Here is a 23114-nt window from a genome sequence, read left to right on the forward strand (position 1 = left end):
TGATCCAGTTGGAGGCCCCTCAGCCATTGGTTCATAGTTCATGTGTTTCCATTCGTTTGGCTATGTTGCTTAGAGTTTTAAAAGGAATCTTTCATACATTCTACTCTTTGTCTCACAAATTTCTGGGAGTTTCAGTGTCACACAGCAGTGAGAGCTGGCCGACGTAACAGAATTTCCAATGACCTTGGACAGCAAACCATCTTGTACAAAGCAGGAAAGCAGACGGGAGAAAAAAATAGAGAGACAAACATGTATATGTTACAAAAGGCATTGCCTCCCTCAAGAGTGGAGAGTGAGTAAGGGGCTACCCTGTTTTGTTCATAGAGATACAAGGACAGTTAGACACATTTGCCAAAACATGGACATAGGGACTGTTCCCAGGGATGGAGCGGCACCTCCTCTCTTAGAGAGCTGACAGGACAGAACAGAACAGAAAGGAACTTTTAAATCAGAGGCCAGTCAAGCCTTGTAGCAGGCCCCCATACCTTAGCACAACTGACGCCACGATGGAAGTACCATTTAGGCCATAAACCTCAGCACGTAGGCAGCCACCACCCGCCAAAACGAAAGCAAAGACCTAATCCATCCAAGTCCATAACTCTGGGAGAGTTGCTTCTGTCTAACTATTCTTTTTTGTTTGTTTTTCAAGACAGGGTTTCTCTGTATAACAGCTCTTGGCTGTCCTGGAACTTGCTCTGTAGACCAGGCTGGCCTTGAACTCTCCACCTGTCTCTGCCTCCTGAGTGCTGGGATGAAAAGCGTGCACCACTACTGCCTGTCTCTGGCTAACTATTCTTGCTAACTGATATATGTCAACCCAGGATACGGTTTTTGTGCTTAAAAGCTCACACTGAGAAAGGATTATACTATGATCCTGAACATCCACTGAAGGCACGGGCGACCTAATAAAGACTTTCTATGGACTTAAACCTGTGTCTGAGTAGTCTTCTCTGATGGATACCCCACAACACCATAACATGGGAATGAGAACAGACTAGAACAGAAAGCATTTAAAAACCATAGTCCAGCCTGGTGTAGCAGCTCATGATTTTAATCTCAACACTCAGGAGGCAGAGGCGAGTGGATGGATCTCTGAGTTCCATGCTAATCTAGTCTACAGAATGAGTCCCAAGACAGCCACTGACGGGGCAACAAAACAAAAACAAAAACAAAAATCCAAACAGACCTTAAGATCTTAAGCCAGAATCAAGCCTTAAGCAAAGTGATTCAATTTGCTAGGTAAAATTGAGGGAGGGTTCACCAGGAGCCAGGAAGAAGTGACGGATGTTTCCCAGTCCACCCACCCCCGGTGGGGGAGGGAGGCAGACAGCCAATAGTAAGCTATGTAACTGGAGTACCAGAGTTAGTGATACCTGCCACTCAGAAGCCAATCACCAGGGACAGGGATCGAATCTTCTAAATTGTGCTTTATTATTGATTGCAGAGTCAGAAATCCAAGAAGGCAGTGGTCTAGGGACCAGAGGAGCCTTGGAGGTTAAATGGGGCTGGAGAGGTGGCTCAGTGTTTAAGGGTCCTGGCTGCTCTCACAGAGGACAGGGGTTCAGTTCCCAGCACCCAGATCATGGTTCATAAACACCCATAACTCCAGGGAATCCTACACCTCCTTCTGGCCTCCACTGTTGTGAGGTAATTCCAACAGAGAACATACACGGACACTTTTTTTTTAAAGATCCCTTTTTATTTTTTATATTTTATATTTTTTATATGCATTTTTTATATGCATTGATGTTTTGCCTACATGTATGTCTGTGTGAGGGTACCTTATCCCCTGGAACTAGAGTTACAGACTGTTGTGAGCTGCCATGTGGGTGCTGGGAATTGAACCAGGGTTCTCTAGAAGTGTTCTTAACCTCTGAGCCATCTCTCCAGCCCCACACAGACACTCTTAAAGTTCAATGGAAAGTCTGTATTGCTGACTGGCAGCTGCACAGGGAACTTGCCCAAATCATGCAGCCCCAATCTCACAGTTCTTTGTCTCTTTTATGCACAAAAACCACATCCCGGTCAACACACTTCAGTCAGTAAGAGGCAGAAGTACAGAAACCAGAAAGCAAGGTTAGGATATTCAGGGACTTTCCTGGACCCTGGAACTATGGGTCAGGTCTTTAATGGATTAGGTCTTTGTTCCCTGCCTCTAACAGGGTGTTAGCTGTGCTGAGGTCTGAGGGCCTGTTACATCACGGGCACCAGGCACACACAGGGTACACCATGCACGCATGCATCAAAACACTCATACACATAAAATAAATCTATTGAAGCTGCCTTGGATCTTATCTCCATCCAGCAAATTATATGGGGGTGGGAGGACAGGACAAACCAAGTCTACCGTTCCAGAGCTCGGTCTTCCCCCTCCAGCCAGCAAGGGGCTCAGTCGCCTTTTCTTGTTCTTCCTCTCCATGGAGTCAACTGGTTGATTGGTTGTTGGGGGTGTAAGTTGGTTGGTTGATGTTTTTGATTGGTTGTTGGGGGGGGGGCATGTGAATATGAGTCTGTGTACACAGACAGTGTGGGAGGGGTGCCTATGTGCACACAGAGGCCAGAAGAAGGAACTGAGTATCCCCAACTGACATTCTCTGCTTACTCCTTGAGGAAGTCTTTCTCCGGACACAGAGCTCCCATTTTCTTGGCTAGACTAGAAGCAGAAAGCCCCGGTGATCTCCTGTCTCCACTTCCCTCAGAGCTGGGGAGCTGGGTGGGTGTGGTGGCCCCTTAATTGTATTTGTGAACCTCTGCACTTGTGGAGTAACTCTTTTGATGGCACACCCAGTTATCATATTGCAGCCTCTGAATTCAGGGAAGCTGAATTCCAAAAGATCGAGAAGATTTCCCCCTACCCCTGGAAAGGTCTGTAAGCCTTCAAGATATGGCTAAGGATCCCTACATGGTGGTGTCTCCCAATGCTTGGGAGGTGGAGGCAGGGAGATCAAAGGTTCCAGGCAAGCCTCCAGGACAAAGTGAGTTTGTTGGTCAGTCCAGGCTGCATGAGCCCCTGTGGCAAAATGGTGATGATGATGGTGATGATAACCAAGACCCGGGAGATGGCTCAGTGGTAAAAAGCACTTGCCACGCAATCTTGATGACTTGAGGTCGACCCCTGGGACCCACATAAAAGTGGAAAGAGAACAGACTTCAGAATGGTTTGTTCTTTGATCTCCACAAGGCGTCTTTCTCTCTCTTTCTCTTTTTTTTTTTTTTTTTTTTTTTTTTCTCTCTCTCTCTCTCTCTCTCTCTCTCTCTCTCTCTCACACACACACACACACACACACACACACACACACACACACACACACGCACGGGCGCGCGCGTGCCAAAATAAAAATAAAACAAAGCTGAAAAAATGGCTTGGTAGTTAACTGCTCTTGCAGGAGACCTGACACTCCATGTGTAATTCCAATTCCAAGGGACCTGACACCCTTTTCCGGCCTCCACGAGATGTGCACACACGTGCATGCGAGGAAGCACTCATATACATAAAAAAATTTAAATAATTTTTTAAACTAAAATTAAAAGCAACAACAACAAAACTCGAGCAAAACAAAACTGTAACCAGTACGGGGAGGACCGTCTGACCTCCTCCCCGAACCCCAGCCTCACCTGCCCCTCGAGGACAAACTCTTCCGGTTCTGACCACGTGGGGCGCTCTAAGCAGCACTCCCAGCATCCCCCGCGGCGGTCCCGGGATGAATGGAGGGAAGACACACCCCCAGCGCGCCTGCGCACACTCGGGACCTCCCAGCCCGGGACGCAGGCGCGTGCGCACCGTAGGCTTAAATCCGGCGGTGGGCGGTGCCGTGCACATCCGAGCACCATGGAGGGCGAGCCGGGGCAGCCGCGCGGCAGCCCAGGCCGCGCCGAGAGGCTGAGCGAGCGGATGCTGGACGAGTTCGTGTCTCTGCACGGCCCCGCGCTGCGCGCCTCGGGCGTCCCGGAGCGCCTGTGGGGCCGCCTCCTGCACAAGCTGGAGAACGAGGTACGGTGCGGCGCGAGCTGCGAGCGGGCTATGCGGACGAGTGGGGAGCGCAGCCCAGCGGCTCCAAAGGGGAGCGAGCCGCTTACAGGCTCAGGAGTGGGATGTATCTGGGAGTTGTAGGGGACCGGCCGAGAGCTGCGCCTGTGCCGCCATCCTGCAGGACCTGGGCCCTGCCAGGGATGAGCTGGGACCTGCAAATGACATGCGCTTGGCTCGGCATCCTAGCACCTCCACCGCGGTGTAAAGAACAAGAGTTGCTTCCCACGGCATGCGTCGCCGGTCACACCCTTTGTAGACTAGGGAGAATGGAAGCCCGAGGAGATGGAGAAGATGCTAAGAGAGGGTGAAAGGTGTTGCCCATCCTTGAGGGATGGCTCCATCTTTCACCTGAGCTAGGGGTGTGCGGCCTCTGAGGCCTGAAAACTGGGCTGTGGGTTTGAATGTTAAAAGACAGAGCAGCTGCTGGGCTGAGCAGAGCGCCTTTTCCGAAGCTAGAGCTTGGCTTTTAACTTCAGGACACCGCCTCCCAACAGAGACCCACTAAGGCTGCAGGTGACCAGGAGAGGCCAAGAACTAGGCGTCCCCTGAGCCTTAACTATGGGGCCGACTTTGATCCCGTTCCACACTATATATGAGCCAGATATCTCCTGCTTAAAGCCTGTACATAGGGCTGTGGTGCAGCTCACTGAGCAGAGTGCTTACCTAGTCTTGGGGAGAGCGCTCCATCCCTAGCCCTATGGGTTGGGAAGGGAAGTGCAGAGGCGCATTCAACGGGCTAGCGTGATACCGTGTAAATGGTCCTAGGCAGTGTCCTGAGGTTACAGCTCCCAGTCAGCCCCCACCGCAGGGGTATTAAATGCGTTTTCCACTGTCAGTGTTGGTGTTCAGGCACTACCACATCATAGATCGAGGCTCATTGTCAGAGGTACCCCCTTCTTACAGAATGGTACTTCATAGAACTGGGTTCCCTCTGCTCATGTGGTGGGCCCTCCTCCCCTGTTCGGCCACTTTCTGCAGACTTGCCTTAATCCCAGGCCAATGCTGAGGTAGAACCCAGACCGCCCATCTGTTAGTGAGGATAAAAAGGTGCCCATGATGCTGCCTGAAAGGACCGTTTTTTTTGTTTTTTTTTTTGGAATGCCCGGGGTCCAACTCAGCCAGCCTTCCAGGGCACTCTCACGTGGACAGGTGGCTCCCCACCTAAGCCGTGTCTCATTTGGAAAGCAGGGGTGGAGGCACCCAAGCACCTGGCTCCCTGGGGGGAAATGAGCTCCAGCATGCGTCCTGTCCCTTCTCACTTAGGCTGCTGTGGCCTAGTCAGGGACAGCCATCGTTTTTTTTTTTTCCCCCCAGGCCCTACTGAGCCATTCCAGACAAAGCTGAGTCACCACCACCGTGAGACCGGCCTCCAGGCCCAGAGGGAGTGCTCAGCAGGACTGTGTACCTGCCTGCTGAAAGCCACCCTCCCCCACGGGGCGTTCCTTGCCTTGATCAATTCCACAGAAAAGATAGGGGGTGTTTTTAAAAACACCCTCCCTCCCACTTGGAGGAACATCTACTGCTGTTGCCTCCCAAGGGGTTACAGCTCAACAGGGCAGGAGTGGCCCCCCTGTACCCCAGCCGAGGAAAAGCCAGGCCAGGCTTCAGGGTAGAAGGTCTGGGGTGAAAGGCTGGGGGTTGGAGGACTGATGATCCCTGAGTTGTGGGTTCCAGCCACCCCCCCCCAGTCTTAAATGAGGGCGAGCCTCCCCCAACCCAGGGCTGCTTCAGGGATCAAAAGAGGATTAGTTGAGACTCTGCTCTTCTCCACCTAAGGGCTTCCCTTATCTTCCTGTTGGCCTGCCAGACTCCACTCTGGAGTATGGTAACCTCCCTGCTCCCCCCACACACACACTTTTATGTGCATTAATTGTGTGTGTGTGCGTGCGCACAGGCACACGAACATGCAGACATGGAGGTCAGAGGACAACTTTCAGAACTTGGTTCCACCTTGAGAAATCTGTAACCAAACTCAGATCATCAAGCTTGGTCACCATCGTCTTTACCCCCATCTCAGCTGTGGTACCCCACCCCACCCCACCCCACCCCCCATTCCTGTCTTTCCCTTCCCAGCCTGTGGTTACTTCCCTCAGCACCCTAGAACTGCAGGCCTGAATCTTTCCCCAGCGCGCCCTCCCATAGCTTCCCAGCTCCCGGTGAGTTGAAAGAGTCCAGCCCGCGTGGCCCCAACCCTTGTCTTCTGGCCTAAAAAACTTGTCTGTGCCTGAGTAGGTCATGCTCTGAGTGGCGGAGGTTTGAGGGAAGAACTCGCCTGTTAAGTCCCCTTTCATCTGATTCTCGGCGGGTGTCGTCCTGTCGTCCGTCTCCCCCCCCAGTGGGGAAACTGAGTCTCAAGTGTAATTGTGGGGCCTGGCTTGTAAGAGCCTTTGCCATAGCCCAGGCCCCATTCTGTGCCTTGCTTTGTTAGTAATTAAAACATCCCAACAAACCCAGACCTTCCCACCGTACAGATGGGGAAATTGAGTCACAGAGGGGTTGAGTTAACTTTTCCCCGAGATCACATCATATGTGGCAAAGCCAAGGTTCAGACCTCCCAAGTGGGCCTCCGATTCCAAAGGTCCAGCCCCCTCCCCCACTCGCTCGCTTACCACAGGCCTGAGGTGGGAACTGGGAGGGAGTGTGGGAGAAGAGGTCAGCTTGTTGCTTCTCCAGCTGTCCTTGACTCCCAATTCTTCTCGGCCTGGGAAATCCAAGCCCACACCTCACAGTCCCCTCTCTGCCCTGAGAGTACCCACAGCACCCTCAGGCCACACTTCCTGCTGAGCTGGTATGGGGAGGTGCCTGGGGGCTGCCTCGGCTGTCCTGGTATCAGAATAGCTCTGGTGAGAGTGAAGTCAGGGTGCCCCCTGCCAGCCACCATCCTGATCCCCCATCTGCCTCCAGCATTGCAGCGCCACCCTCTGCCTCTAGGGCCTCCTTTCCGCTGTAAAGCAAGGGGTGTACACTAAGAAAATTCTGCTATGGATACTTTGTGCCTTTTCCAAAGTGTCCTGGCCTGTGGGTGGTAGCACGGGAGCGTGGCAGAGACTACTTCCCTGGGAGGTCTCCGTTCTTCTGTTGAGATGCTGCTAAGAGGATGTATGCTAAACAGGGCTTGCTCCTTGGAGGTGAAGGGGTCAAGGGTGGGGTCTCCTACCCACCCCCCTGATTCATTGTGCTCTGGCCCTAGGTTTTTGATGCTGGGGACATGTTTGGGATAATGCAAGTGGAGGAGGTGGAAGAGGCTGAGGACGAGGCTGCCAGGGAGGCTCAGAGGAAGCAGCCCAACCCTGGGAGTGAGCTGTGCTACAAGGTCATCGTGACCAGTGAAAATGGAGTCCAGGCTGATGACCCCAACAGGTAGGACCCGAGTCTGGGCATTGGGTTTTTTTTTTTTTTTACCTTTTAGACTTGGTTTTAGAGAGATTCCACCTAGACTCTTTTTCCCTGTGGCGTGTGTGGCCAGTGGTGCCCCACGGGCTTTGGGGGTCGTGTCTGAACCTGTGCTGTTGACAATCTACCAGGAATCGTGCATGCCTGATGCCCTGGAAAGTACATCCTTGTAACCTCACCACAAGGTGCTCTGGCTCTTGCTTTTGCTAAGGGCAGGCAAACCCAGGGAGAGGACTTGCATGAGGTTGTCCAGTTAGTTAAGGATGTGGCTGCTGAACCCAGCTAAACCTAGAAACAGGACAGTGAATGCATTGTTGGTACTCGGCTGGCTTTCTCCATTTTATGAAGTCCAGGATCCCCTGCCCAGGGAGTGGTCCCTCCCACAATTAAGATGTGTCTTGCCATGTCAGTTAACATAATGAAGACAGCCTCACAGGCGTGCCCAGAGGCCCGTCTCCCGGGAAGGAAAAGGGAGCAGGAAGCAGAAGGCAGAGCAGGCCCAGGTTCTGATGCCCAGCCCTTCTGAGACTTGCTGGCCACAGCCTAGTGCCTCAGCCCAAAGCCACTGCTCTGCCGCCCACTCAGTGTGGTTCTGAGAAGCGAGACCTCCTTCTCTAAACTCTGAAGGAGGACAGTGGGAGGTCCCCATTTCCAACCCCACGGACATGAGCATCACACGGAACAAATGTGGTCAGGCTCTCTGCAACCACTCAGGTAAACGTCGGAGCCTGGCTGCAGGCACAGGGTGAGAGTTCATGCCGCCCCTGCCCTGCTCGCTGCAGATCTAGCAGTGACAGACAGGCACTCAACACAAAGCAAAGGCTCTACACACGGGAGCAGCAGCAGGCAAGTGGAAGGGCTGCAGCCCCGCACACCTGCATGCATGCATGCATGCACATGTACCCCAGGACGTAAGGGCACCAAGAACTTCCTATGGGAGAGGCCTGTCTGTCTTTCTTTTTCTTTTTCAAGATAGGGTTTCTCTGTGTAGCCCTGGCCATCCTGGAATTTGCTCTTGTAGACCAGGCTGGCCTCGAACTTACAGAGATCTGCCTGCCTCTGCCTCTCAAATGCTGGGATGCTGCCGCCACCACCACCCAACAAGCCTGTCTTTCTAACCTGGCCTAGCAAGCTTTGCTGGTTAGGGAATCCACACTACAGGTGCCAATGAACAAGTCAGCCACTCGCTGGCCCCCTCCCCTGAGCACACAGTCCCTACAAAATGAAAGGAACAGTAATGTTCCAGGTCATGTTCGAGACCAAGAGTTCAGGAACACATTACCGTGGCGTTCGTCTCCCAGTCTGTCTGCATATCCTCAAGGCTGGTTTATTCTGAACAATGCGTGTGCGTACAGAGCATGCTCAGAGTGTGCACTCGGGTGACCATGAAGTGTGACAATAGTCATACCAGGTAGGTACGGGTACAGAGGACAGAGAACTTCTGGGCCTGGCAAATACGGACTACTCAGAGGAAGTCCTTAGAGCAGAGGAGACTGAACAGACACTTGTGTTCTGTGAAGGCCAGAGCTGCCACCTTGACAGACACTAGAGTCACCGGGAGACGGGCCTCTGGCACGCCTGTGAGGCTGTCTTCATTATGTTAACTGACATGGCAAGACACATCTTAATTGTGGGAGGGACCACTCCCTGAGCCACATCTAGACTCAGGATTTCCCGTCTCCCAAGGAACCCGCCGGGGTGGGCCTGTGGACCTCTACCTGAAGCTTTGCAGGAACCTTAAGGCAGGAACTCCCTGAGTATCCTTGGCATCTGGTGTCTTGACAAGCTTTTGTCTTCTCCTTCACCAGCCCCCAAGTGAGCCATGGACCATCACTGATGGCAGAGTGGCCCCCCCACACCCAAACACCTGGCACTCAGATCTATGCACACAACATGGGGAACTGTATTAAAGGGTCTCAGCGTTAGGAAGGTTGAGAGCCACTGGCTTAGCGGTTCGTGTGTGACTTGTACCGGCAGCATCTTCCTCATCGACCATGCCTGGACATGTCGTGTGGAGCATGCTCGTAAACAGCTGCAGCAGGTACCTGGACTCTTGCACCGTATGGCTAACCTGATGGGCATCGAGTTCCACGGTGAGGTGCCCAGCCCAGAAGTTGTGGCCCTGGTGCTGGAGGAGATGTGGAAGTTCAACCAGACCTACCAGCTGGCCCACGGGGTGAGTCAAGTCCCTTTCTCCCAGGACTGGCCTCTGTGCCTTTACCAGGAGTATGTTACCAATAATAAAGCAAAGCGAAACAATCAGGTGACAGCCAGGCATGGAGGTGACCCCCTTTACTCCCAACACTGGGGGGGTGGGGAGGAGGCAGATGGATCTTTGTGAGTTCAAGGCCAGCCTGGTCTAGCTAATTTTTTTTTTTTTTTTTTTTTTTTCTGGTTTTTCGAGATGGGCTTCTTTGTGTAGCTTTGGAGCCTGTCCTAGGTCTCACTCTGTAGGACAGGCTGGCCTCGAACTCACAGAGATCCACCTGCCTCTGCCTCCTGAATGGTGGGATTAAAGATATGTACCACCACCACCCAGTGGTCTAGCTAATTTTAGACCAACCAGGGCTACATGCAAGACCTTATCTTGGTACCTGGGACCAATCAAGGCTAGGGACCAAGGTACCTATTCTGCCTTTTCACTTAAGGGACACAGGCCTCTCTCTCTCAGACCTCTAAAACTGAGCTCCAGTGACTCAGCTGCCCCTTCCAAACATGCTACCCTCCATGGCTCTCGGCCACCCTTTGACACACCTTCAGGCTCATCCTCCTGGCTCAAGCCCCTCCCCACTCTCAGCTTGGGGAAAACCATGTTTGTTTACTAAGGTCTAGCTCCTTGTCCCTCCCTAGCCCAGGATAGCACATGGGACTCATCCTTGCCATTACTGAACCTAGTGCCTTATTTCCACAGGCCTGGGCCGGTTAATGGGGTTGGGGAAACCTCCAAGCTCAGAAGTAAGCAGAGATGAACAGTGTTCGATGTTGGGTACACAGGTCGGGGAGACAGCAGGTGGGTGGACGTGTGGCCGAGGATTGTTGTATCCTGCCCACAGACAGCCGAAGAGAAAGTGCCCGTGTGGTACATCATGGATGAGTTCGGCTCCAGGATCCAGCATGCAGACATGCCGAGCTTCGCCACTGCTCCGTTCTTCTACATGCCGCAGCAGGTGGCCTACACACTGCTGTGGCCCCTAAGGGACCTAGACACAGGCGGTAAGTCAGGTGCCCGCACACCCCAGAGGATGGACCTTGGGCGGGCCTCCTGCCACCCCCACTGATGGGCATGCGTGTCTTGGCGCAGAGGAGGTGACCCGGGACTTTGCCTACGGAGAGGCAGACCCTCTGATCCGGAAATGCATGCTGCTGCCCTGGGCCCCGCCGACATGCTGGACCTCAGCTCCTCCACGCCTGAGCCTCCTGCCAAGTACTATCAGGTGTGGCCCTGCGCCTGCAACCCTGGGCCTAGTGTTGAGTGGTTTCTGGAATGTTCTCTGTCCATTCACCGAATGTTAATGTCAGCTGGATTCCAGGCTCCAAACCAGCGACTGTGGGATGAGGGAATCATTTGGCGAGCACCTGAGAGATAAGGGGCTTAATGTTCGCCAGCTGCCTGAGCCACAGTTTGTCACCTGTCCTGATCTAGATCCCAGGTCGCCTGGGTTTGGGAAAGGGTGGCCTAGGCAGCTAGGTGTGGCTGTGACATGCTACCCTGCTCTTCCTTTTCTCGAGGTGCTCCCTCACAGGGTACAGGAAGACACTAGTTGTTCCATGGTGTCCACGGGGATGGATTGCAGGACCACACGGATACTAAAATCTGTGGGGACTCTGGTTTGTCATGTGGAACGGCCAGCCCTGCCTCCAGTGTCCCTTGTCTTCTCTGGATTGTTTGTCCTTCTCGGGAGACAGTCGTGTGGTTTGGGAATGACAGCACAGAAAGACGTCTGCACACATTCTCAACCGAGGACCTTTTCCCCCCAAAGCATTTTTGACCTCCTGTTGGTTGAATCTGAAGTCATGGAGCCCATAGGTTCAGAGGGCCAACTGCACTGTAGTACATTTCACAAGACAGCAGACCCTCAAGGGGTCCTTGCTGTTACGGGACAGCCTGCAGGTCAGGACCCTGTGGATTCACTCGGAAATGCCTGGCTCTGCTGAGAGGCCCAATAGCAATCAGTAACACAGCCCCTAGTGGCTGGACAGATAGCTCAGTGGTAAAGAGCACAGGCCACTACTGCAGAGGACTGTGTTTGGTGCCTAGCACCCAGGTGAGGTAGCTTCACAACCGTTTATAATTCAAGTTCCGTCGATTCCAGCACCCTCTTCTGGCTTCTATGGGCACTGCACACACATGATGCACAAATGTACGTGCAGGTAAACACTCAATGCACATAAAATAAAATAAAAAAATCTTTAAGGGGGATGCAAGCATCTTCTCCCTTATCCCCAAATCTGTACACACAGGAGCCTGTGCCTAGTGTTCACCAACATTCTGTGATGATAAACACACTGGGGGTGAAGAATTAGAGTCCAAGGCCAAGGCACCACAGGGACTCAGTAGAGGCCACAAACCTTGCTCTGCTGTATTGGAATCTACTCTGGCACGCAGACACCTGATACTGCTGAGTGCCTCCGAAGATTGTAGAAGGAGTAAGCACATTAACCCAGGCTGTAATGGAAGCTGTGTGAGTTGCTGACTGGCAGGGGCAGACCACAGTCATGGTCTTCTGGCACCTTGCTGAACCCAGCAGCCAGAAGGGTGCTGGGGTTCAGAGCTGGGCCCCTAGCCTCTTGAGTGCCGTATCCAGTCAGGGTTTGGTGAACATGGAATTGGGTGCTCTTAAGTGAGGTTTGAGGATGGCTAGGGAAGGTCCCACTGGCCTCCAACTGTCTATCAGTGGACCATGAAGAATTGGCACCCCCTTGGGAAGCTGCTGCAGGCAGGAGAAGGGAGCCAGGAGGCCAGACACTCCTTACCTGAAACCTTGTTGCATAGGACCAGGGGTCCAGGCTTCGATCTGGCCCAGGAGTGGCCTGTGCTGGTGACAAAGGACTCCAGCAGCTTAGGACAGCAGATACTTATTGCCTCCCACAGTTTCTGGGGGGGCAGGAACTAGATACAGTGCTCACAAGTGCTTTTGGTCTGGGGTTTTCTGGGCACGCAGACTGTCCCCCAAAGCTGAAGAGTCTGAGCCTTCCTGGAGCTGAGACATTTGTATGGAGGACTCGGGCCTGATGAGTCAAGCTGGCTGTCGCCAGTGTCGACACAGGTCTCTCCACCCAGGTGCCTTTCTGTGGGCTCCTGAGTGTCCCAGAGGCACGGCAGCTGGCTTCTCTTCAAGCGAGTGATCCAGGAGCAAGAAGGAGAGAGTTGAGGAGCCTGTGGTCTGGGCTCAGAAGCAGTACTTCACCTCGTCCCTGCTGTTCATTCCAAGTAGTTCCTTGGGTCCTGGGATGGACTGCGCTCTGCCTTTCAAGGGAGGGTCAGAGTCTGGGTGTGTTTTAAATTGTTAGTTAGCCAGCCTCACCGGGAACAGCCCTGGGGGCTCCTCTCAGGCCGAGAGGCCCCTCTCTGCACAGTTCCAGCACCTCTTGCCACCCGCGTCTGGAACGCACCGTGGAGACTGAGAACAGTGTGTGTGTTCTTTGCCCAGCCTGGACTCTTGGGGACCTGGGAGGCCTGAGTCCAGAGCCTCAGATCAGGTAGCCCTGAGCGGCCACTGAGAGTTAAGGATGTGAAGAAGGGTATGGGCCTGACCGTGGGATTGGGGAAGCTTGAGGTCATTTGCTCCCTTCACTGATGTCTGTTTCTACCTCTGATTCTAGGCCATCCTGGAGGAAAACAAGGAGAAACTGCCCCTCGCCATTAGCCCGGTGGCACGTTCCCAGGGCCACATCTTCAGGTACCGAGCCCTTGTTCTCTGCTCTCACCGAGACTTAACTTCAATCACTGCCGTTCCCAGGTCCTAGGCAAGTCAGTGGCCCAGACAGGCCTTGGAATCCAGGAATGTTGGCGATGGTACCAGGTCCAGGGTTCTCAGAACCACAGAGGAAAGCGTGAGGGTGGGCGGGGCTGCCTGGAGGAGGCAGCTGTTGAACTTGACCTGGAAAATTAGAAACAGCCGGGTCCAGTGGCGCATTCCCATAATCTCAACATGAGAGACAGAGACAGGAGGATTACCACAAGTTCTTGGCCATCCTGGGCTACAGAGTGAGACCCTATCTCAAAAAAGGAAAAAAGTTGCCGGACAGTGGTGGTGCACGCCTTTGATCCCTGCACTTGGCAGGTCTCTGTGAGTTCAAGGACAGACAGCCTGGTCTACAGAGTGAGTTCCAGGACAGCTGGGACCACACAGAGAAACCCTGTCTCAAAAAACAACCAAAAAAAAAGGAAAAAGGCACCATATTCAGAGATCTGGACACTGGACACACAGAGAAACCCTGTCTCAAAAAACAACCAAAAAAAAAGGAAAAAGGCACCCATATTTCCAGGAGATCCTGTCCAAGGAGTCTGAGGGTATGGGCAGTGACGGGAAAAGACATGGCTGTACTTCATGCCCCAGGGCCTGGGTACAGAGCCATACCCACCTAGTGCCTAGCAGGGCCTCTGCCTTCCCAGGAGCCCTCTCTCCAGGCCTCTAGATGCCATATCCATGACTGCCTAAGCTTGGTTCAGCTAGAATAGGGCCGTGTGCTCCACTCTGTCAAGTTCTGCCACGTCCTAGGGATGGTCTCCCTCTACTGGGTCCTTCCCCCTCTTGCCTAAAGCCAGAGAGAGCCCTAGCCTAAGCAAAGGGGGTATCCTGAGACACAGATCTGGCTGTGAACCCCATTCCCACCACACTCTATCCCCTCTGCAGTGGACTAGATGGGAACCCAGCCAGCGTCCTGCTTGCAGCCATGGTTCACACTCACGCTCCTGAGTCAGGCGGGTTACCTGCCTGACGCCAGCCCTTCCCAGCAGGCCCGCGCCTCACTTTGAGTCCTCCCGCTGAGCATCCTCCCCCAGCTGCTGCCTGCCTCTCCCTTACGTCCTGTGTCCTCTTTGCCTTCACACTCTGTTCCTTCGGAATACAGCCACCTCCAGGCCCCGTCCTCACTCCTGTGCTGGGTTTGAATCGTGACATAGGACCTGTCCCGGGGCACTTGTCTTGACAACACACCCACTGGAGGCCTGCAGATTCAGGAGAGCCCTCTGGGGACGCTAGCTCTGTCTTCGTGGGCTGAGATCAAGGGGGATTGGGAGGTTAATAGTGTCTCCCTAATGGCAGCCACTGCGGTGTTTCCAGGTTTTTAGTCTCTTATTCAAGAGTGAAATAAAAGGGCCAGCAAGATGGCTTGGCCAGTAAAGGTACCTGCCGCCAGGCCTGGTGACCCAAATTCAATTCCTGAGAACCAGCTCCCTGCCGCAGGTGGTCTTCTGACCTCTCCACGCGCACAAACATGCACAGATAAATAAATGTAAGCAAGAAAGTACACGGATTAGAGAGTATCAGGGAAACTTTTATTTCCAACGAAGTGATAGTAGAGCTTAGAAAGGAACACGCTGTTGAGACTGGGGGAGTGGGCCACAGACTGAAGGCGCTCCAGGGTCCCGGTTTCTGTTTGGGGTTTCCTTGTGTGGGGTTCAAGAGAAGGTTAGTTTCTGGGGGTGTAACTTTGGGTGGTTCCCCCTTTTTTGCTTTGTTTGTTGTTTTGGTTTCAAGACAGGGTTTTTCTGTGTGCACCTGGCTGGCCTGGAACTCAATCTATAGACCAGGCTGGCCTTGAACTTAGAGATCCGCCTGCCTCTGCCTCCTGAGTGCTGGGATTAAAGGCGTGCGCCACCACCGCCCGGCTTCTCCATTTTGACTGAGAGGCGTAGATTACTCTTTACTCACTGTGCGTGTTTATTCCTATAATGCTTCCAACCTTGATTTACATGTTGCTAATTACTTATGGGCATACAGCAGTGAATAAGAGTCTCCCTAAAAGTTGAGGACAGTTTCAGCTGATTGCCCATGTACCCTAAGCCTGTTCAGGCCAAAATGACCCTCCTCTCGGGATGTATTTTTGAATAGAAACTGCAAGTTTGGTGTCATTATGGGGAGGAGAAATTTGCTCTTGGGGGAGTGTAGCCCAAGCCACGCGGAGCCCCAGGATGCTACACTCTCCCTATGCTGGCCTGCCTCATACCTAAGAAACCAGCATCTACGGACCACCTAAGCCATCCTGTTATCCTGATGTGAAGCAAGCTCTGTGCTCTCATCTTCTATGGAGAACCTGTCTCTCTACAGCCAGGCAGAGGAAATGGGTCTAGCCCAAGCTGCCGACGCCAGGAATTCCCTGGGACTTGCTGCCACAGAGCCAGGGTGAGCAGGAGCTCCTGTCCGCCGTTGGGCCGCTGCTCACTCAGGTCTCTCCACAGGGTCCACTCGGACATGCAGCAGGTGCTCTGCCACCTCACCCACCCCCGTTTCGCCTTTACTGAAAGCGAGGCTGACGCCGACATCCTCTACCACTTCTCACACTTCAAGGACTACAGGTGGGTGGCTACCTTGCGGCCTGCAGGACCTCATTCCCCAGTGCCTCTGACTGCCTGCCGCTGTCCCCATGACCTCAAGCTTTTCCTCTAAAGTCCCCACACCCCTCTCGGGGTCGCTAAGCTGACCTCTGAGTGGGCCGTACCCACCTCCATCCACAGGACGCTCAGTCAGGAGAGGCCACAGGTGCTACTAAACCAGTTCCCCTGCGAGAACCTGCTGACCGTAAAGGACTGCCTGGCCTCCATCGCTCGCCGGGCCGGGGGTCCTGAAGGTCCCCGCTGGCTGCCCCGAACCTTCAACCTGCGCACTGAGCTGCCTCAGTTCATCAGCTATTTTCAGCACCGGGAGAGACAGTAAGTCCCCTAGGCTCAAGGCAGGCGGACACTCCTGGCGCTTCTGTTATAATGCTGCAGCTCTGCCCCATCCGTATCCCGTGCCCAGCTGCTCCTTAGCTGAGCACCTGCTGGCTCTCTGGTTGCTTCTGTGTGGGTAGGGGTGGGGAATGCAGCTGCTACCCTATACCCTATATATGCACTGGGTTTCTAACAGACATTAGCCAGCCAGTCTGCCTCCAGATCCTTGGACACATTGGCTAAAAGGCTGGTATGGCTCAACTATGTCTTCCCCAGGGGTGAAGACAACCACTGGATCTGTAAGCCCTGGAACCTGGCCCGCAGCCTGGACACGCACGTCACCAACAACCTCCACAGCATCATTCGGCACCGAGAAAGCACCCCCAAGGTGGGCTTATAGCTCCCCTCACCCAAGTGCTCCAAGCACGGGCAAAAAACACCAAAGAGAATAGGGCCTCAGGACCTTCGGCTAGGCCCGAGGGTGGGAGAGTCCCCTGTGGCTCAGGGTCACTCAGCTCTTGGGGATCAGCATGCACCACGGAGCACATGGGCTGATCACCCGTGGAGCCCCTGGGTCTATGGTAGTGATCTTGTAGGGAGGGCCTCCAGTGGCTGTGTGGGAGAGCTGCCTCAGACACAAGGCTTTCCTGGGCCATGGCTACAGTGGTGGGAGGAAATGAACTTGGAGGACTGTCAGTCATTGTGGGGACTTGAGACAGCAGGTGGAGTGAATGGAATTACTGGTGAGAGTTCCTCCTTTTATAACCTGGAAGCCAGGGCTAGGGAGATAGCTCAGTAGTAAAGAAAGTGCTTGCAGGGGCTGGAGAGATGGCTCAGTGGTCAAGAGCACTGACTGTTCTTCCAGAGGACCCGGGTTCAATTTCCAGCACCTACATGGTGGCTCATAGCTGCCTGTAACCCCAGTTGCAAGGAGATAGGACACCTTCACACAGACATGCATGCAGGCAAAATACGAATGCACATGAAGTAAAAATTATTTTTAAAAAAGCCAGGCGGTGGTGGCACAAGCCTTTAATCCCAGCAGAGCCAGGCAGAGCTCTGTGAGTTCGAGGCCAGCCTGGTCTACATAGTGAGATCCAGGACAGGCACCAAAACTACACAGAGAAACCCTGTTTCAAAAAAAAAGAAAAGAAAGTGCTTGCTTCACAAGCATGAGAACCCAAGTTCAGTCCCTAGAGTCCATGAAGGGGGCAAGGGTGTCAAAAAGAGCCAAGCATGGTCAGTCGGGCCTGCTTGTCACACTCCAGGCCAATAAGAGACCCTGTCTTTAAAAAAAAATCGATATGGATAACCCCCAAGTGTGGTAGCCACAGTTGGGCTCTAGCCTGCACACATGCATGCACACAAGTGCTGAAACTTGATGGGGTGTTTCTTTCTTTAAATAGAAAGGTAGGGATTAGAGAGATGGATTAATGGTTAAGAACACCTGCTGCTCTTGCAAAAGACCCAGAATCTGTCCGCAGAACCCACATAGTGGCACACAGCTGTCTGTAACACCAGTTCAGGACATCTAGCACTCTCTTCTGGCCTCTGGATGCTGCATGCATGTGGTACGCATACATACATGCAGATAAACACTCTCACAAATAAAAATAAATAAATCTTTTAAAGTATAAAACGGGTGAGCGTAAAGAACTTGCCATGCCTTAGCTAGTTTGAAAATGCAGGAGGGGACAGCTGCAGCTGGCTGTGATGACAGAGTCCTGTGGACCCAGGTGAAGGAGGGAGATGCCCCCCCGCACCCCGTCATGGGGCTCAGGGTGCAGGAGGCCCCAGGCCGCTGTCCTGCCCAGGTGAGGTAGGAGCTACTGGCAAGTCCACATCTGTCCTCCAGGTTGTGTCCAAGTACATCGAAAGCCCCGTCCTGTTCCTTCGAGAAGACGTGGGGAACGTCAAGTTCGACATCCGCTACGTTGTGCTGCTGCGCTCGGTGAAGCCCCTGAGCTTGTTCGTGTATGACGTGTTCTGGCTACGCTTCTCCAATAGGTAAGTGGGACGGGCTGGGGCCGAGGTGCTGGGGGCGGGGCGGGGAAGGGGCTGGACAAGGAGACCCCTTCACTGTGGCGCCAGAAAGCATGCACTGGACTCCATCCTCCGTATCATGCAGCCCACAGCTTCTGGAGTGTTCGGTGACATCGTTAACAATAATGAATGTGCCACTCCTGTGAGCTGGACGTTAACACAGAATCAGGACGAATTGTGGCTCACGGAGACTCTCCACAGCACATGGGGCTGAGGGGCTGTGCCAGCCCCAGCCAGCAGTGTGTGGCTGCTCTCCATGGAGCTTGGGAGCCCACGCTTGTCCGTCCGCTTTTCCGCAGGCCCTTCGCACTCAATGACCTGGACGACTATGAGAAGCATTTCACCGTCATGAACTATGACCCAGACGTGGTGCTGAAGCAGGTAGGGCCTGGCGGGGCCCAAGAGCAAGTCTGGGTTCTGTCTGTCGCAGTCAGGACCTGTGTCCTCTCAGGAAGTCTTTCCCACAGTGCTCAAGAGTACCCAGTGTTAAAGATGGAGGAGCAGGATTTCCTGATGCCAAGACGCGTCAGTGCAGTGCGGTCTCCATAGGGCTCCCTGCCACACAGCGGGTACTGTGAGGTGGCAGTGCCATCTGCAGGCCAGTGCTAAAGGCATCAGGGCAGACAGCAGGCCAGCAATGTACCCGGGACAGTAGGGTGCTGGCCCCAGATCCTAACTCTGGGGTGGGGAGGAAGGGAGCGGTAGACTGGTTTGTTACATCAGGGTCCTCTCTGACATGGTGACGGGCTAAGGAGTGTAAGCTCGTAACCCCTGACGACCCTGTCCGACAGGAGACCAGGAAACCCCATACTGTACCTTGCTCCCCTCCCTTCCCGGAATGTGTGATTTTTCCTTTGCAGGCACACCTTAGTTCTTTTTGTACTCATTTCCCGTTAGTTATTTTTTTGGTGTTTTTTGAGACATGGTCTCACGTAGCCCAGGCTAGCCTTGAGCTCTCAGTTCCCCTGCCTCAGCTCCGCATGTGAGTACTGGGTGCAGAGGCACCTGGTTCCCACGACAGACAGCTCTCGGAGGCGCCTCCCTGTGCCCTGCCCAAGCGTCTTCTAAGTGGGTTTGTGAGGAAGGAACGGCCACCGCAGGGTGGCTCTGCTGACTCAGACCCTGAGTGGTCCTGTTGCGTCTTGTCCCTCTTACCTCTGATTGGGTTGAAAGCCAGGACCCAGACTGCGCATCAGGGTCCTTGGCATCGTTGGAAGCCAGCCCTGAGGACACTGAGCTCTTTCCCTCTCCCTCGTGATGGTGTCACCTGAGAAGCCCTTTGAGCAGGGATTTCTCCTCTGGGAGAAACCTGAGCCACTTTACTGAGATGTTTGGGGTAAAGTCTTGGTCCACAGATCTTGTCCTAGGGTGCTTCCGAAGGGGGCCCTGCAGAGGGGGGCAGGGCCCTACTGCCAGTTGGCTGAGCTGAGCTGGGTGTGACAGCCATGCCTGATAGCCTTTGACCCTCTGTTCCTGCTTGAGCCTTACAACAGCCCTGTAAAGTCCGTGGACTGAGCAGGGAGTGATACCCTTTTCATAGAAGAGGAAACTGAGGCTCGGAGTGGTTATTCTGCCTGTCTAGACTAACCTTGGTCTCCTGTCCTCTTGTACCCTGCGGGCCAGAGCTGGACTGAAACCTGTCCTGTGGGCTGATGGCCCTGCTTTCAGTCTAGAGACAGCCGCTGCCCCCGTAACTGGCTCTCGTCTGTTGCAGGTGCACTATGATGAGTTCATCCCCCAGTTCGAGAAGCAGTACCCAGAGTTTCCCTGGAGTGGTGTCCAGGTGAGTCTTGGGCTCTGCCAGGCTGGGGTTCTGGAAGCTACTCCCTTCCCTCACAGATAGAGGGGTCATCTTCTCACTGGGGAGGGGAGAGATGGCTGGGCTAAGATCCCTCCCTCCCTCCCTCCCTCCCTGCACTCTGGGCCTGTGTGTGGTGCACCTGGAGGCTCTTCAGAATGTTCCTCAGCAGGAAGGAGGGAATTTGGGGCATCCTAAGGTAGCCCAAGAGCAATAGTCTCCACCATCCCCAGAAGCCAAGCCCTTGGGGCCATACAGAGTGGTGAGGGGCTAGTCATCGGACAGGCAATCAGTAGATTTGCTGGAGGATTTGCTGGAGGTAGATTCCTGCACTGGGACATGGCTTGGAGATGAGTGCTTGCCTAGAATTCATGAAGTTCTGGGCTCCTTCCTTAATGCAAAGCGGAATGGACTCCAGGAGTGTGGGAACAGGCAGACATGCCATCTTGCCAAGCCTAGAGACATTAAGAATATAAGAGAGATGACCTGGGCCTGAGATGACCTGGATGACAGGGCTCAGACAGACAGTGGACAGTGGGCCTTCTTAGTTCCAAAGTCAGGGTGAGTACGCCCTGTGACGGAGCGTTCCTTGTCCCCAGGCCGAGATCTTCAAGGCCTTCACAGAGCTGTTCCAAGTGGCATGTGCCAAGCCGCCCCCCATGGGCCTCTGCGACTACCCCTCATCCCGGGCCGTATATGCTGTTGACCTCATGCTCAAGTGGGATAGCCATCCAGGTGGTAAGGGGACTGTCTCCACACCAAACCCCCTGCCCATCCTCGTGTCCCCAGCCCTGCCAGCAGCACCCAGGACAGTCCTGCTGTCTTTTGTTGTGTTTTGTTTTATGTGTTTGAGGTGTAGGTGTGTGTGTGTGTGTGTGTGTGTGTGTGTGTGTGTGTGTGTGTGTGTGTGTTGTGTGATACGTACTGATGGTTTGAGGTGTGTGTGTATTGTGTGCATGCCTGGTATCCTGATGAGTCAAAAGACACAGGACCCCTGGAACTGGAGTTAAGAATGATTGTGAGCCACCATGTGGATTCTAGAAACTGAGTCCAGGTCTTCTGCAAAAACATCAAATGCTCTTAATTAACTGCTGAGCCATGTCTCCAGCCCATGACTGTTTTTTCACAGAGACATTTCCCAGGTGGTCCCGCATGGGTATCCTAGATGATCCACTGAGACAGGGAATACACCTGCACCAGAATGCGGGGGAAGGTAGCTGACTGGGGGCCATGAGAACTCAGGACAGGAGAGCTGGAGCTACTCTCCCAGCCCTGCATGCTGCTCTCTCTGACCAAACTGGTCATCGAAGCTTGAAGCGATGTGTGCTCATTGCCCTAAGGGTAATGGGGTTAGGAGTGGCTCCAGTCTTGGGGAACAGGTGTCAAGCCAGGAAATCCATGTTCCAAATCACACCCCGTTACCCACACACTGAGAATCGGGGCCTAAGTCTGTGCCCTGCATCACAGTCCCTGTCCCACACTTTCCCAAGACAGATGTGTACCCCTACCTTGCTGCCTTCACAGTCCTCCTACCTCTCGGTTTCGCCACCAGGAAAGCGGGTGATGCAGCCCCAGATCCTGGAGGTGAACTTCAACCCTGACTGTGAGCGCGCCTGCAGATACCACCCCACGTTCTTCAACGATGTCTTCAGCACCTTGTTTCTGGATGAGACCGACGGCTGTCACGTCACCCGCATCATCTAGGTGCCCAAAGCCCTCCTGCCTCTGCTCACAGCTGGTTCCAGCCCCTGCTCATGGAGCTGCTTCCGCCGGCCCAGCCTTCTCCCTCCTCCCCTTCCTCCCTTTCCCCTCCTTCCTCCCCAGCCAGAGCCTTGGCCTCAGTTAGGCTCTGCCCTCTGAGCCATGTTCCTGCTTCTTCTTATGTGGGACATCAGGTCCATACCACGTGGCAGAGCTGGACAGTGAGTGATGTCCGCAGGCCTGGGTACACCCAGAGTTTTCATACAGAGGAAGAGGTGTTCCGCAGAAACAGGGTTCCACAGGGAAGTGTTTGGGAACCCCGTATCCAGCGGGGCCAGGGAGTTCTTTCCCAGAATCTCGCCCTCCTTTCCCATGGCTGCTGTAAACAGGGTATCAGTACCCTGTATTGTACCCACAGGCCCCAGAACAGCCAGGGGAAAACATTTGCCAACCTAGCCTTATGCCTAGGCATCGCCTTCACCAGCAGACTTCCCAGCCAGGCCCGGCTTGGTATTTCCCTTATGGGAAGCTGACCTCTGCATGCCGGCATCTCACCGAGTTCCGCTGGCCTCCTGAGGTGGTTAGGGTGCTCCGGAGTTGTAAGTCTCCATGGCAGACTCTGGACAAGGGTGACAATGGAAATGCCAGCCTGCTCAGATGGCTCTGGGGAGAACTTCCTGTGGAAGTCAGCCAGGCTGCCTCTTGCCAAGGCCTAGAGTCCAAGTGTGTGTGTGTGTGTGTGTGTGCGTGTGGTGTGTGTGCGTGTGTGTGTGTGCTGTGTGTGTGTGTGTGTGTGTGTGTCTTTTAACCTACAGAAAGAAAATGTAAAATCTAGTTCCTCATTTTGTTACTGGAATCTGAAGTCAGCCGCCATTGTTTCTGTAACTGCGGGGCACCTGGGTCCAGCCCACTAGTGGGTGGGAGCTGCCTCCAAGGTGATCTGCCGCTCAGGAGGGTGGAGCGCTGTGGTGGCGGCGGCTGCTGCACTTTTGAAGGGAAAAGTGACCCTCTTAGCATAACTGGACATGGTTCTTCCTGCCCGTCTCTGGGTATGTGGGCCACCTGCTAGCGAGCCTGGTGATCCGTGCTGGGTGCAGCCTCGGCCGGGGCAGGACCGACCCCTGTGGTTTTTTCTCTCTGGAGAGCTGCTGGCCTCCCTGCCCTTTTATACTGCAATAAAATATGTCTCCTTTTCACCTGGTCCTTCCTCTCTGGGGCCCTGGAGGCACAGGCCTGGGCTGGCATGACAGTGTGTCCCCCACTTGTGGGCAGAA

The 23114-nt window shown here is 53.9% G+C and overlaps 1 protein-coding gene across 1 annotated transcript; it reads left to right on the forward strand.

The window, feature by feature from the left end:
- Positions 1–3795: 3795 nt before the first annotated feature.
- On the forward strand, positions 3796–23036 carry Ttll12 (tubulin tyrosine ligase like 12). Its single transcript, XM_028856754.2, is given in 15 exon segments — positions 3796–3991; positions 7221–7390; positions 9401–9599; positions 10477–10636; positions 10725–10799; positions 10802–10857; positions 13247–13323; positions 15828–15944; positions 16104–16298; positions 16575–16686; positions 18154–18305; positions 18641–18722; positions 20056–20124; positions 20739–20877; positions 21692–23036. Coding segments are annotated over 15 exon segments (1917 nt in total). The 5' UTR covers positions 3796–3829; the 3' UTR covers positions 21844–23036.
- Positions 23037–23114: the final 78 nt, after the last annotated feature.

The sequence above is a fragment of the Peromyscus leucopus genome, chromosome 20, assembly GCF_004664715.2.
Source record: "Peromyscus leucopus breed LL Stock chromosome 20, UCI_PerLeu_2.1, whole genome shotgun sequence".
Taxonomy (NCBI): Eukaryota; Metazoa; Chordata; class Mammalia; order Rodentia; family Cricetidae; genus Peromyscus; species Peromyscus leucopus.